This window comes from Acomys minous (genome assembly GCF_964271855.1).
Source record: "Acomys minous genome assembly, chromosome: 12".
Classification (NCBI taxonomy): domain Eukaryota; kingdom Metazoa; phylum Chordata; class Mammalia; order Rodentia; family Muridae; genus Acomys; species Acomys minous.
The window spans coordinates 89633382-89645059 of record NC_140493.1 but is presented as its reverse complement, the minus strand read 5'-3'; the positions used below and the strand labels follow the sequence as shown (position 1 = coordinate 89645059).

Here is an 11678-nt window from a genome sequence, read left to right as displayed (position 1 = left end):
GTGGTTTCCCCCATCCGTGACTCTAGGTCCGGGCCATCTAACATGTCTTTGGACCCCCAGGGGCACCAGGCAAGCATGTGTTGCACAAACATCCATGCAGACAGATGCTCATACACATAAAGTGCCGCCCTAGCTCTTCTGCTGTTTGAGACGTGATCTCAGGTAGCCCAGGCAGTTTCAGCTGCGTGGAGCCAAGCGTGACATCCGGCTCCTCATCATGCTCTTGCTTCCACTGCCCAAGTGCTGGGGTTAGCGCTGGATACCTGGTTTATAAACACTACGTACCCTTCCCAGTCCAGAGCTCCTGGAAATGGCATCGCTCACACTGCACTGGTTTCCCTGATGGCACAGAACCACTCTATTCCCAGTTTGATCCAGGGAAAATGTACAGAACACATAATTTAGCCAATACTTTGATAGTACTTTATTTCAAATGCTGATCTCCACCCTCTAATTTGAAAAAGAAAGTTGTCTGTCGCCACAGTTCCTGCTGTGAAAAGCCCAGAACCACATGGCTGCTCTCTCTCATACTGCTTTTCATTTCAACTCAGAAGCTAAGTATGACTTTTAAAAGAAGATGCACCATGGCTGGGCATCCCAGGCACCGACCAGGGCCAGATATGAGCCATGACTGTAATAGGCAGGGGTATGCGTGCTTAAAGACCCAGGCAGGGCAGGAGAGAGCAAGGGAAGCCTCCAAGGCTTAGGTGATTCTGTAGCCCCATCATAGGGGCACTCCTCAGGAGTACCCCCCAACACCCCAGACAGGGAGACAGGGTTTCTCTGTGTAGCCTTGGCTGTCCTGGACTTGCTTTGTAGATCAGGCTGGCCTCGAACTCACAGCGAGCCACGTGCCTCTGCCTCCTGAGAGCTGGGATTACAGGCGTGTGCTGCTGCCGCTGCCACCACCGCTGCCACCACCAGGCTCCTCAGGAGTCATTTTTGCCATTAGGCTAGCTGAGGCTTATGGGCCTCCTCTGGTGTCTCTTCATACTCCTCCCATGGTTTGAGCTGAGGACCAGGAATCATCAAGGTCTGAAAAGAATGGAAGAACAGGGAGGCTGGAGTTAGTTACCAGCCAAGCCTCCTGTTTACCCAGGACGGCCTCACTCCCTCACCAAGCAACCAGGCAGTTCCCCTTCCCTAGCGTCGCCTCATTCCCTCTCTCCACTAGGTGGAGCCCAAGAGGAGAGGTTTAGGATGCCAGCACTGTATACTACAACCCTGTTCAGGTCTAGCCAATGGACAGTGCATTCTCCACAGCTGTGTGGAGAGCGAGGACTGCCTATGACATGAACTCTGGCGCCCCTTATTTGATCACTTCCCCTTGGCGGGGAGGCCTGGTGGCACTCAGAGGAAGGGGAAGCAGGCTATCTGGATGAGACCTGATAGGCTGTGACCATATGGTAGGGGAGGAGGTCCCCTTCTGTCACAGGCCTAGAGGAGGAGAATAGGGTGAAAGAGGGAGGGAGGGGGGAATGGGAAGATGCAAGTGAGGGGATAACAATCGGGATGTAATCTGAATAAATTATTGAAATAATAATAATAATAAAGGAAAATACCTCCTCCCCCCAAAAAAGTTCAATGTTCTTTGTCAAAAATAAAAAATAAAATAAAGCAAGCTGCTAACTTACCTTGAGGATGGGTTGCTTAGGGGGCGCCCACGAGGGCACAATCTTGCCATGCATTCTCCAGCTCCCATACGGGTTCACCAAGTGTCTTTCAAACACCACATACTCCAGGACGTCTTTGGGCACATCTTCCTGTCCATACATCAACCGGCCAAACCGATCATAGATGGCCAAAGTCTGCAAGGATGAAATAAAATCTGGACTGTTTTATTCTATTTTTTGCCACACAATCATTTTTGAAACAATTTTAACAAAAAATTTTGGTATTTTTGTTTTTGGTTTTTCGAAACAGGTGTAGCTTTTCGAGACCAGGCTGGCTTCTGTCTTAGAGATCTGCTTGCCTCTGCCTCCCCAGTGCGGGGATTATAAGAGTGCACCACCACACTTGGCTTGTTTTGTTTTGTTTTTGGTTTTTTGGGACAGGGTTTCTCTGTGTAGCCCTGGTTGTCCTGGACTCACTCTGTAGACCAGGCTGGCCTCAAACTCAAAAGATCCGCCTGCCTCTGCCTCCCTGAGTCTTGGGATTACAGACATGCGTCACCATGACTGGCAACAAAAAAATTTAAAGAAAATAAAAATTATTTCAGAATTCTGAATTTAGAACTACCCAGCTGCTGCCATATTATTCTTCAGGGTTCTTTGATGGATGGGGACGGGTGGGGATCAACAACAGGAAGACTAAAAACCCTCCTACCATGTCTCAGCAGGGGCACAAAGACTGTGGCGAACTGTTCCTGAGACCCTACAGACCTGGGCCAAGGGTGGAGCACAGTGGTGGGAGCACTTCCCTAGCATGCATGAGGCTCTGGGTTCAAACCCAAACTACAAAAAACAAACAGTCCCGGACTGAACAATCCAGAGACAGTTGCTCACCCAGAGAGCTGTAACGATACAATTTAATAAGAAGGTTTTCACTGGATCCCTGGCCCACTTAATACCCTTAGTCTCCTCAGGACTTAGCCTGGTGTCCTGCTGTGTCCTCAGCCTGATTAAAGTTTTGCTTTTAATTTATTATATATACAGTGTTCAACCCGCATATGTGGCAGAAGAAGGCACCAGATCTCATTGTAGATGGTTGTGAGCCACCATGTAGTTGCTGAGAATTGAACTCAAGACCTCTGGAAGGGCAGACAGTATTCTTAACCTCTGAGCCATCTCTCCAGCCACAGCCTAAGTTCAACTAGGCATTAAGAGAACAGTATGGTGTCTTGGGCTTCCCACGTAACCTGTTTTTACAACCTAGGCCCAGAATATGTGCATGGTGTGGCAGTGATTTGCTGAAAGCAGCCTTATACAACAAATACCCAACAAAAATGCTGGGAGAACCTGAGGGTGTCGCTTGATAAGGCATCTACAGTACCATTTACTTTTCTGAGTGCTTCAAGGTCAGATGGGGGTCAGCAATGTTGGTTCCACGATAAAACTCTGTTACAAAGATTTCTCTCAAGACTCCACCATCCCGTTTTCTGTGCTAGCCAATAAATACGAGCAAAGCCCTTTGTTAGGGACAGACATCAGAGAGCACCCAGGCAGGGACAGACAACATTCACAGGACACACTGAGTAGGCCAAGAACACACACAGTTGGGAGAGAAGTGGAGAATTCAAACTGGGCTTGTCTGGGTCTAACTGCTCCAACAGGAAGGCTGAGATTTCATTCCTTAAAGCAACACCGATGCATAGGGTATCTCTGAGGTTCTCTTTAATGTACTTAACATGGAGTAAAGAAGAGCTGGAGTGAAAAAAGAATGACTGTACCTGCCGAGTGTGCAGGCGCACGGTGACCTGGCCGTACATGTTGGTCTGGTTCACCAAACCTGAAGAACGAACGTGAACCACTTGGGCCGGCTCTAAAGACTCCACAAAGCTCCATCGGACAGTCTTGTACTTGAGGTCCCAGACCATGTCCTGAGGGAAGGAGAAGAGTTCACCAGGCTTTCCCTCCTGTGAGGCTCTGCCGAGCCTGCCTTCTGCAACGGTGCAGTCAGCAGGCAGTGCTGTCCTTTCTTCCTCCCCGTCTAAGGGAGGAAATGGAGGCTGAGCCAGGGACTCACTCTGTAACCAGACTGTAATGCTGACTCGGGCTTTCTTTTTATTTCTGGTAGTTCCAGACAGGGTTTCTCTCTCTGTTATCTTGGCTGTCCTGGACTCGCTTTGTAGACCAGGCTGGCCTCGAACTCACGGATATCCACCTGCCTCTGCCCCCAAGTGCTGGGATTAAAAGTGTGCGCCACGATGCCTGGCGAAGTATATGAATTTTGAATTATCTTGTTCATCTTGTCTGACTTATAGCCAGGCATTCCCAACTTATTTGCATCCATATGTCGGTGCTTTAGGAATTGGCATTCCTTTTACAGCATGTCACTGGATCCAACTAGCTCTTTTGATAAACTGAAGATGCGTGCTTTTAGGGTATTTGTTAATTTCTCCCAAACAGTTGCTATAAGTTCTGTGCCAGTCTTCACTGATTACCCATAATGACACAATCTCAGCATTACCATAAAGTACTATGATTGCTGCTGGGTCTGTTCTTAACAATGGATGTAACTGCTCAAATCTTATTCTACCTTTTATGTTTAAGTCTGAAACTTTTTCTGTAGAAGTCTTTAATTTTTCACTTTGTGTGCTAAAAAGATCCCTCCCAGGGCTGGATGTGGTGGCACATGGCTTTAATTCCAGCACTCATGAGGCAGAGGCAGGCTGATCTCTGAGTTCAAGGCCAGCCTGATTTATATAGTGAGTTCAGGACTGCCAGGGCTACACATAGATACCCTGTCTCAAACAAACAAACAACAACAACAACAAAAGAAGATCCATTCCATAGCACCATCTTTGGGGGGGGGTGTGGTCCCAAGCTGTTTCTCTTCTTTTCTCCTTTTTTTTTTTTTTTAAATTTTCAAGACAGGGTTTCTCTATAGCCTTGGCTGTCCTAGACTCACATTGTAGACCAGGCTGACCTCGAACTCAAGAGATCCACCTGCTTCTGCCTCCCAGAATCCTGGGATTATAGGCATGCGCCGCCACCACACCCAGCATGTCCCAAGCTCTTAAAGCCACTGAAGGACACGATTCTGTAGTGTTGTCATCAAATTGAATCTGTTCTTGTGTATCAGAGAACTGCCCTCCACCACGCCCCGGTTCTCCCTACACTCACTCCCTTCCTGCTACCTCAGTGTTCAATGCTCTCAGCTTCTTCCCCCACCATGGTAACCATTGCAACTGTGGGCTGGCCGCTAGTCCAGCTGTCACCAATCCCTCCAGTCCTGGGGAATTTTGAGTATTTTAAGTAAGCCAGTTATTTAGAATTTGTTCACAGCCTGGCATGGTGGCAGAAGCCTGTAATCCCAGCATTCGGGGAGGCAGAGGCAGGTGAATCTCTGTGAGTTCTGAGGCCAGCCTGGTCTACAAAGTGAGTCCAGGACAGCCAAGGCTACACAGAGAAACTGTCTCGAGAAAGAAAAAAGAAAGAAAAAAAGGGGGGGAGGGGGGAGGAGGGCTGGAGAGATGGCTCAGAGGTTAAGAGCACTCACTGTCTGCTCTCCCCAACTCCCACATAGTGGCTCACAACCATCTACGATGTGATTTGATGCCCTCTTATGGCCTGCAAGTGTACATACAGGCAGAGCACTGTATAAAAATAAATAGATAAAAAAGAAAAAAAGAAAGAAAGAAAGAAAGAAACTTTTGCTGAGCTGGGCAGTGGTGGCGCACGGCTTTAATCCCAGCACTCAGGAGGCAGAGGCAGGTGGATCACTTTGAGTTCGAGGCCAGCCTGGTCTACAGAGTTAGTCTAGGACAGCCAAGGGTACACAGAGAAACCCTGTCTCAAAAAAACAAAAACAAAAACAAAATCAAAAAAAGAGAGAAACTTTTGCTGGCTCCAACTTGCTTTTCATAGTGGATTCTTCCCAGTCTCAAACCCTAAGGACATGGTATCTAGAATCTGCCTGCCGAGGCATCCCAGCATTCTGAAGGCGAGAACCTACCGGAAAACAGTGTTCAGTTACCAAGGTATGAAGCCGGTCATGGTCAGAGCTGGAAAAGAAGAGATATATTTATCACTGATTCTGACTTTTATGGTACCCACTATGAAATATGAAAACGGGCTCGTTAGATGGCTCAGTGGGTAAAGGAGCCTGCCACCACGCTGATAAAATGAGTTCAACCCCCAGAACCCACATGATAAGAACTGACTCCTAAAATTGTCCTCTGACCTCCACACACGTGCCATGACAAATGTGTTCCCATTCACATATGCACCCAACAAATAAACAAAGGCTTTAGTTTAAAATGGTCCTGAAGATAGAAAACAGTGCACTTACACAAATGTTTTCTGCTTATGTACTGTAAGCCACATGATATGCTAATTTGTGATCTACAACAAAACTGATATTTAATAGCATTTAACAGTTTATGTTGGATGGAGAGATGGCTCAGAAGTTAAGAGTACTGGCTGCTCTTCCAAAGGTCCTGAGTTCAATTCCCAGCAACCTCATGGTGACTCATAACCATCTATAATGGGATCTGGTGCCCTCTTCTGGCCTGCCAGAATACATGCAGGCAGAGCACTGTACATATAATAAATAAATCTTTAAAAAATATGTTTCTTGAGCCAATCGGTTGTGGTACACGCTTTAATCCCAGCACTCAGGAGGTAGAGGCAGGTGGATCTCTGAATTGGAGGCCAGCCTGTTCTACAAAGCAAGTGTAGGAAAGCCAGGGCTACATGAAAAAACAAAACAAAACAAATCAAAAAAACAAAAAGAGAGCCAGGTGTGATGGCACACACCTGTAATCTCAGCACTCGGGAGGCAAAGTCAGGCGATCTCTGTGAGTTCAAGGCCAATCTGGTTTACAAAGTGAGTCTAGGACAGCCAAGGCTGTTACACAGAGAAACCCTGTCTTGAAAATATAAACAAACAAACACCAAAAAGAAAAAAAGTTCAAAGCCGGCCTGGACTATACACATTCAAGGGGGGGAAAAAAGGGACACATAGTAAGATCCTTCTTCTAAAAAGAAAACAAGGAGCCAGCACTTGGAGAGGCAGAGGCAGAGGGCAGAGGGCAGAGGGCAGAGGGCAGAGGCAGGCAGATATCTATGAGACCAGCCTGGTCTACAAAGTAAGTCTAGAACAGCAAAAGTCACACAGAGAAACCCTGTCTCAAAAAAATCAAAAATGAAAATAAATAAAAGTAAGGCCCTCAAGCCAGGCGTGTTGGCAGACGCCTTTAATCCAGCACTCGGGAGGCAGAGGCAGGTGGATCACTGTGAGTTTGAGACTAGCCTGGTCTACGTGGAGAGATCCACAATAGTCAAAACTCCATAGACAGACCTGCCTCAAACAACAAAGAACTACTGAAAAGGCAGGAGAAAAGATAAACATCTACAGTTACTACTTGTCATATTAGAAAGTTCTAAAATTCTTACCTGAAGGAAAGTGACCTCCACAAGCTGTGGAGACTGGACGCGCACAAACGGTGTTCACTTACCTGTTTAGACAAAGGTGAGCCTCGATGAAAATATCCTTTGCTTTTTCAGGGAAGTCCTTTATTTTAAAATTAACATCGAATTCTTTTATCTTTCGAATTCTGTAAAATTAAGCATGAAACCATCGTACCGATGGTGAAGGTGCTAAGCCCGGACCCTAACAACCCCAGCTCAACCTCAGGGACCCACAGGGTAGAAAGAAACACCTGACTCCCACATGCTGTCTTGACCTCCAAGTTTGTGCTGGGGAATGAGCTAGCAAGTGCACATGCACATACACAAAACAAGTAAGTAAACTGGGCTGGGCAGTGCTGGCACATGCCTTTAATCCCAGCACTCGGGAGGCAGAGGCAGACTGTGAGTTCGAGGCCAGCCTGGTCTACAAAGTGAGTCCAGGACAGCTGAGGCTACACAGAGAGACCCTGTCTCGAAAACCACCCCCACAAAAAAAAAAAAAAAAAAGAAAAAAGAAAAGAAAAGAAACTGGGAAGCCGGGTGTGGTGGCACACGCCTTTAATCCCAGCACTCGAGAGGCAGAGGCAGGCAGATGTCTGAGTTCAAGGCCAGCCTGGTCTACATAGTGAGTCCAGGACAGCCAAGGCTACACGAAGAAACCCTGTTGGGGGCGGGGGGGGGGAAAGAACACGACTATGAAAAGGAGATTGCCAAGTTCAAGGCCAGCCTCAACTACCTAGCAAGACCTTGACTCTATTTAGGGTCTGGAGAGATGGCTCAGTGTTTAAGAGCACCTGCGGCCCTGGCAGAGGACCAGGCTTTGGGTCCCGGCATCTATATGTCAGCTCAAAATCACTTGTAATTCCAGCTTTAAGAGACCTGCCCTCCACAGGCCCTGCACACATGTGACACACTTACACGAAGGCGAAACACAAACACAGAGAGGGAAGTTCATCAATGCAATACGCCATCTACCACATGAGGATCAACTATCGCATGCTCTCCTCAGCCTAGAATGCTGAAGCCCCGTTGTCTCGGATACCTACGCCAACTGGGATGCCACATTCTTTCTTAATCGCTCAGTTCTCTGTGTCAGTCCTTCCTTCGAAAGGGATGACATTCGAGCATCACCTTCCGGTGGGACATAGGGATCAAATATACCAGCTGTAAGGAGAGAAGAAAATGAAGAAAGTGCCGAAAGATTTAGAAAACATCATCTTGAGGTCAGATAAAACTGGGAAGGACACAGGATATAAAGTGGATAATCAAATAGACCTGCACATAGAAGAAAGTTTGGTATACTTGTGGAAGTACCAGGAACTAAGTGACTGCACGACTGGACATCTTTTTGTTATATTTGAAAAAAAGGGGGAAAAAAAAAAGGAGAAGAATCTAACTCCTCCTAGAGTCTGTTTCTACTTCTACAAACTGGAGAAATTTCATTCTTTCTAGAAGTGTAAAGGGCAACAGATGACCTCAGGAACAGGACTAGTGGGAAAGCCCTAAGTCTCAACTACTATTTAGGCAGGAGGATTGTAAATCTTAGTCTACCAGAAAAACTTAGAAAGATTCTGCTTCACTTGGGTGTGCTGGCACACGCCTTTAATCCCAGCACACTTGGGAGGCAGAGACAGGTGGATCTCTGTGAATTCAAGTCCAGGACAGCCAAGGCTATATAGAGAAATCCTGTCACTCAGGGAAGAAAAAAAAAAAAAAAAAAAAGAATGACTCTGTCTCAAAGGCAAAAAGCAAGGGAGACTAGGGGTATAGTTTAATGGCAGAGTGCTTGTTTGGCCCTATATTTAATCCCAAGTACTGTAAAAACAAAAAAACAGATTTTATGAAATACAGTCTACAGAAAGCTGATTTAATCATTACTGAGGTCCAACTTAGTAGTTAATTGAATGCTATTCATTGGAGTCTAAGGCATTCCAAGCACCAGATCTCTGGGTAGACAACTGCGTCAGGATTCCAGAAATGCTGTTCCTCACCTGTACAGGCCAAATGTATAGGACGCTGCAACCGCTCCGGTGGAACAACCAATCCTGCTTTCCTGGCATGTTCCAAGAATTCCTTCTCTGTTTTGTACTTGGGTTGAGGATTAGGGGGTCTGAAGCGGCTTTTGGTCTTTACTGGAACTACAGCGGTGGACTGAGTCACCAGAAAGGGCTGGGAGATAAAAAGAAAGGTTAGCATATACGTGACTTGGGCAGAAAAATCTATTTGAGCAAATTCTATGCAAAGGCTTACTGGAAAGACAGCCAAAGAAGGCTTCAGGAGAAGTTAGGAAGCAACTATTACGGAAAAAGTGATGTTAGGACTTGAACACCTATTAACGGCTCTTACCACAGGCCAGCAAGCCAATAATAACATTCATTAGTATCAGACAACACTTTTTTTTTTCCCAAGACAGGGTTTCTCTGTGTAGCCCTGGCTGTCCTGGACTCATTTTTGTAGACCAGGCTGGCCTCGAACTCACAGCGATCCACCTGCCTCTGCCTCCCGAGTGCTGGGATCACAGGTGTGCGCCACCACACCCAGCTTGCCTTCATTCTGTCCTTCTGTCACCTAACTGACCAAGACGCTTCTGAGAAGTCAGGTGACCTTTTCCCTCTGATCATGAGTTTTTGCGCCAGGATAAGACAAAACCCCTATCTTTTCCAGTTTTAAGAATGAATGGCCAGGCGTGGTGAGACCCTGCCTCAAAAAACAAAAACAAAAAAAGAAGCCAAAAGAAACAAACAAAAATAATGCATAAGAAACGGGTCCACCTTCTAAGTCACTAATTTTCTTTTAACATCTTCTCGCCAGACACTAGAATTAATGTGGAATTTAATGCCAGTAATCTTACTCGCCCTTAAGGGCCCAGGCTGTCTTCTCTGAGCCACTAGAGAGACCTAGAGGAATCACATACACCTCAAATTCTTCCACAAAGTCTGACTTGTATCCTCCAAATTCACCAACGGCCACTGAAATGATTATTCCCCTCTACTCTGTCCTCCTCTTTCTGTCCCTAAAATTTCATTCATCTCATCCCTACCCACCTGTCGAGACCACCATCCCAAAGCCCTGGATAAGGAGGACAATCCCCGCCGCCACACGGGGGCTGCCATTTTGTTCACGCAAAGGCCGCCGGGATGCTAGCTGAGCCGCAGAGAAACCAGCCGTGGGGGGGAAGGGGGAGGGAAGGCTCGTAGGGTGGAGCGAGCCTGGGAGTGGAATTTTCCAGGGAGCGAGCCCTCGGCCAAAAGGTGAGCCGCGTGCACGCGCACGCTCTCATGGGGAGGTGGGGCGGGGGGCGCGCGCGCGCAATGTGTTCGCGCGTGCGCAGTGAGACCACTTTGGAAGTAGGGTAAAACGCACGGCTGTCACGCGCCAGGCGGAGGCTGGTGGAGAGCCAGCTGCGCCTGCGCGTGAGGCTCTCTCTGGGACTCAGGGTTGTTTCCTTCCTGGTTTCTTAGCACTTTGTAACAATTTATTTACATTCGGTTAAAAAAATAAAAGAAGCCGGGCGTGGTGGCGCACGCCTTTAGTCCCAGCATTCGGGAGGCAGAGGCAGGCGGATCACTGTGAGTTCGAGGCCAGCCTGGTCTACAAAGTGAGTCCAGGATGACCAAGGCTATACAGAGAAACCCTGTCTCGAAAAACAAAAAAAAAAAAAAAAAGAAAAGAAAAGAAAAGTGCTTCCCTCTGAAATGAGTACTTTAAGATAAATATTTTCTTGCGGGGCGTGGTGGCGCACGCCGTTAATCCCGGGGGAGGCAGAGGCGGGCAGATTGCTATCAGTTCGATACCAACGTGGTCTACAAAGCTACTCCAGGACAGCCAAGGCTAACACAGAGAAACCCAGTCTCGAAAAATGAATAAATGTTTTCTTTCATTACTTGGAATTTAGTGTGAAAATTATAGTTTCTGAGTGTGTATCTGACCTCAAAATGCTGTATAACCTTAAACCTTAAACCCACCGAGTTTTATATGTGAAAATTCTTACTGTTCCTTTAGGGAAACTGACCTCTGTGGTTACTGAAGAGCAAAAGGCACGTAGATTGACAAGAATCTGTCTTTTTTTTTTCCCCCCTTTTGGTCATGTCCCAAAATATGTCATTTCCAAAAATACCATTTACCAAATTTGATAATAACTGGTATTTCAAAATTGTTTACTAGGTACCTAGCAATTTAAACATTTTACATATATCAACGTAATCCTTACAACAAATAACAAATATTCCTGTTTTCACATATGTGGTTGGGCTAGATAGTAAATCTGTAATTCAAATTTAGAGAACTCAAATACTGGCAGAATTGAGAGTCAGGTATGGGGAGTGTAAACACTCCAGAATTGCTTCATGTTCAGTGGTTAAAAGAATCAGAATGTAAGTGCCAGCACTGGGGAGGCAGAGGCAGGCGGGTCGCTGTGAGTTCGAGACCAGCCTGGTCTACAAAGTGAGTCCAGGACAGCCAAGGCTACACAGAGAAACCCTGTCTCGAAATAAATAAATAAATAAATAAATAAATAAATAAATAAATAAATAAATAATCAGAATGTGATGATCAGGTTATCCTGGAACATCCACTACCGGAAATACTTCTGAAGAACAGACACTG

The 11678-nt window shown here is 46.5% G+C and overlaps 1 protein-coding gene across 1 annotated transcript; it reads right to left on the bottom strand.

The window, feature by feature from the left end:
- Positions 1-400: 400 nt before the first annotated feature.
- On the bottom strand, positions 401-10257 carry MRPL45 (mitochondrial ribosomal protein L45). Its single transcript, XM_084751058.1, has 8 exons — positions 10118-10257; positions 9065-9242; positions 8120-8237; positions 7121-7219; positions 5617-5665; positions 3389-3538; positions 1635-1808; positions 401-1035 (listed from the first exon to the last, which is right to left on the bottom strand). Exons 1-8 carry the CDS (start codon positions 10184-10186, stop codon positions 949-951), a joined length of 924 nt encoding a protein of 307 aa, XP_084607184.1. The 5' UTR covers positions 10187-10257; the 3' UTR covers positions 401-948.
- Between the last annotated feature and the right edge of the window lie 1421 nt (positions 10258-11678).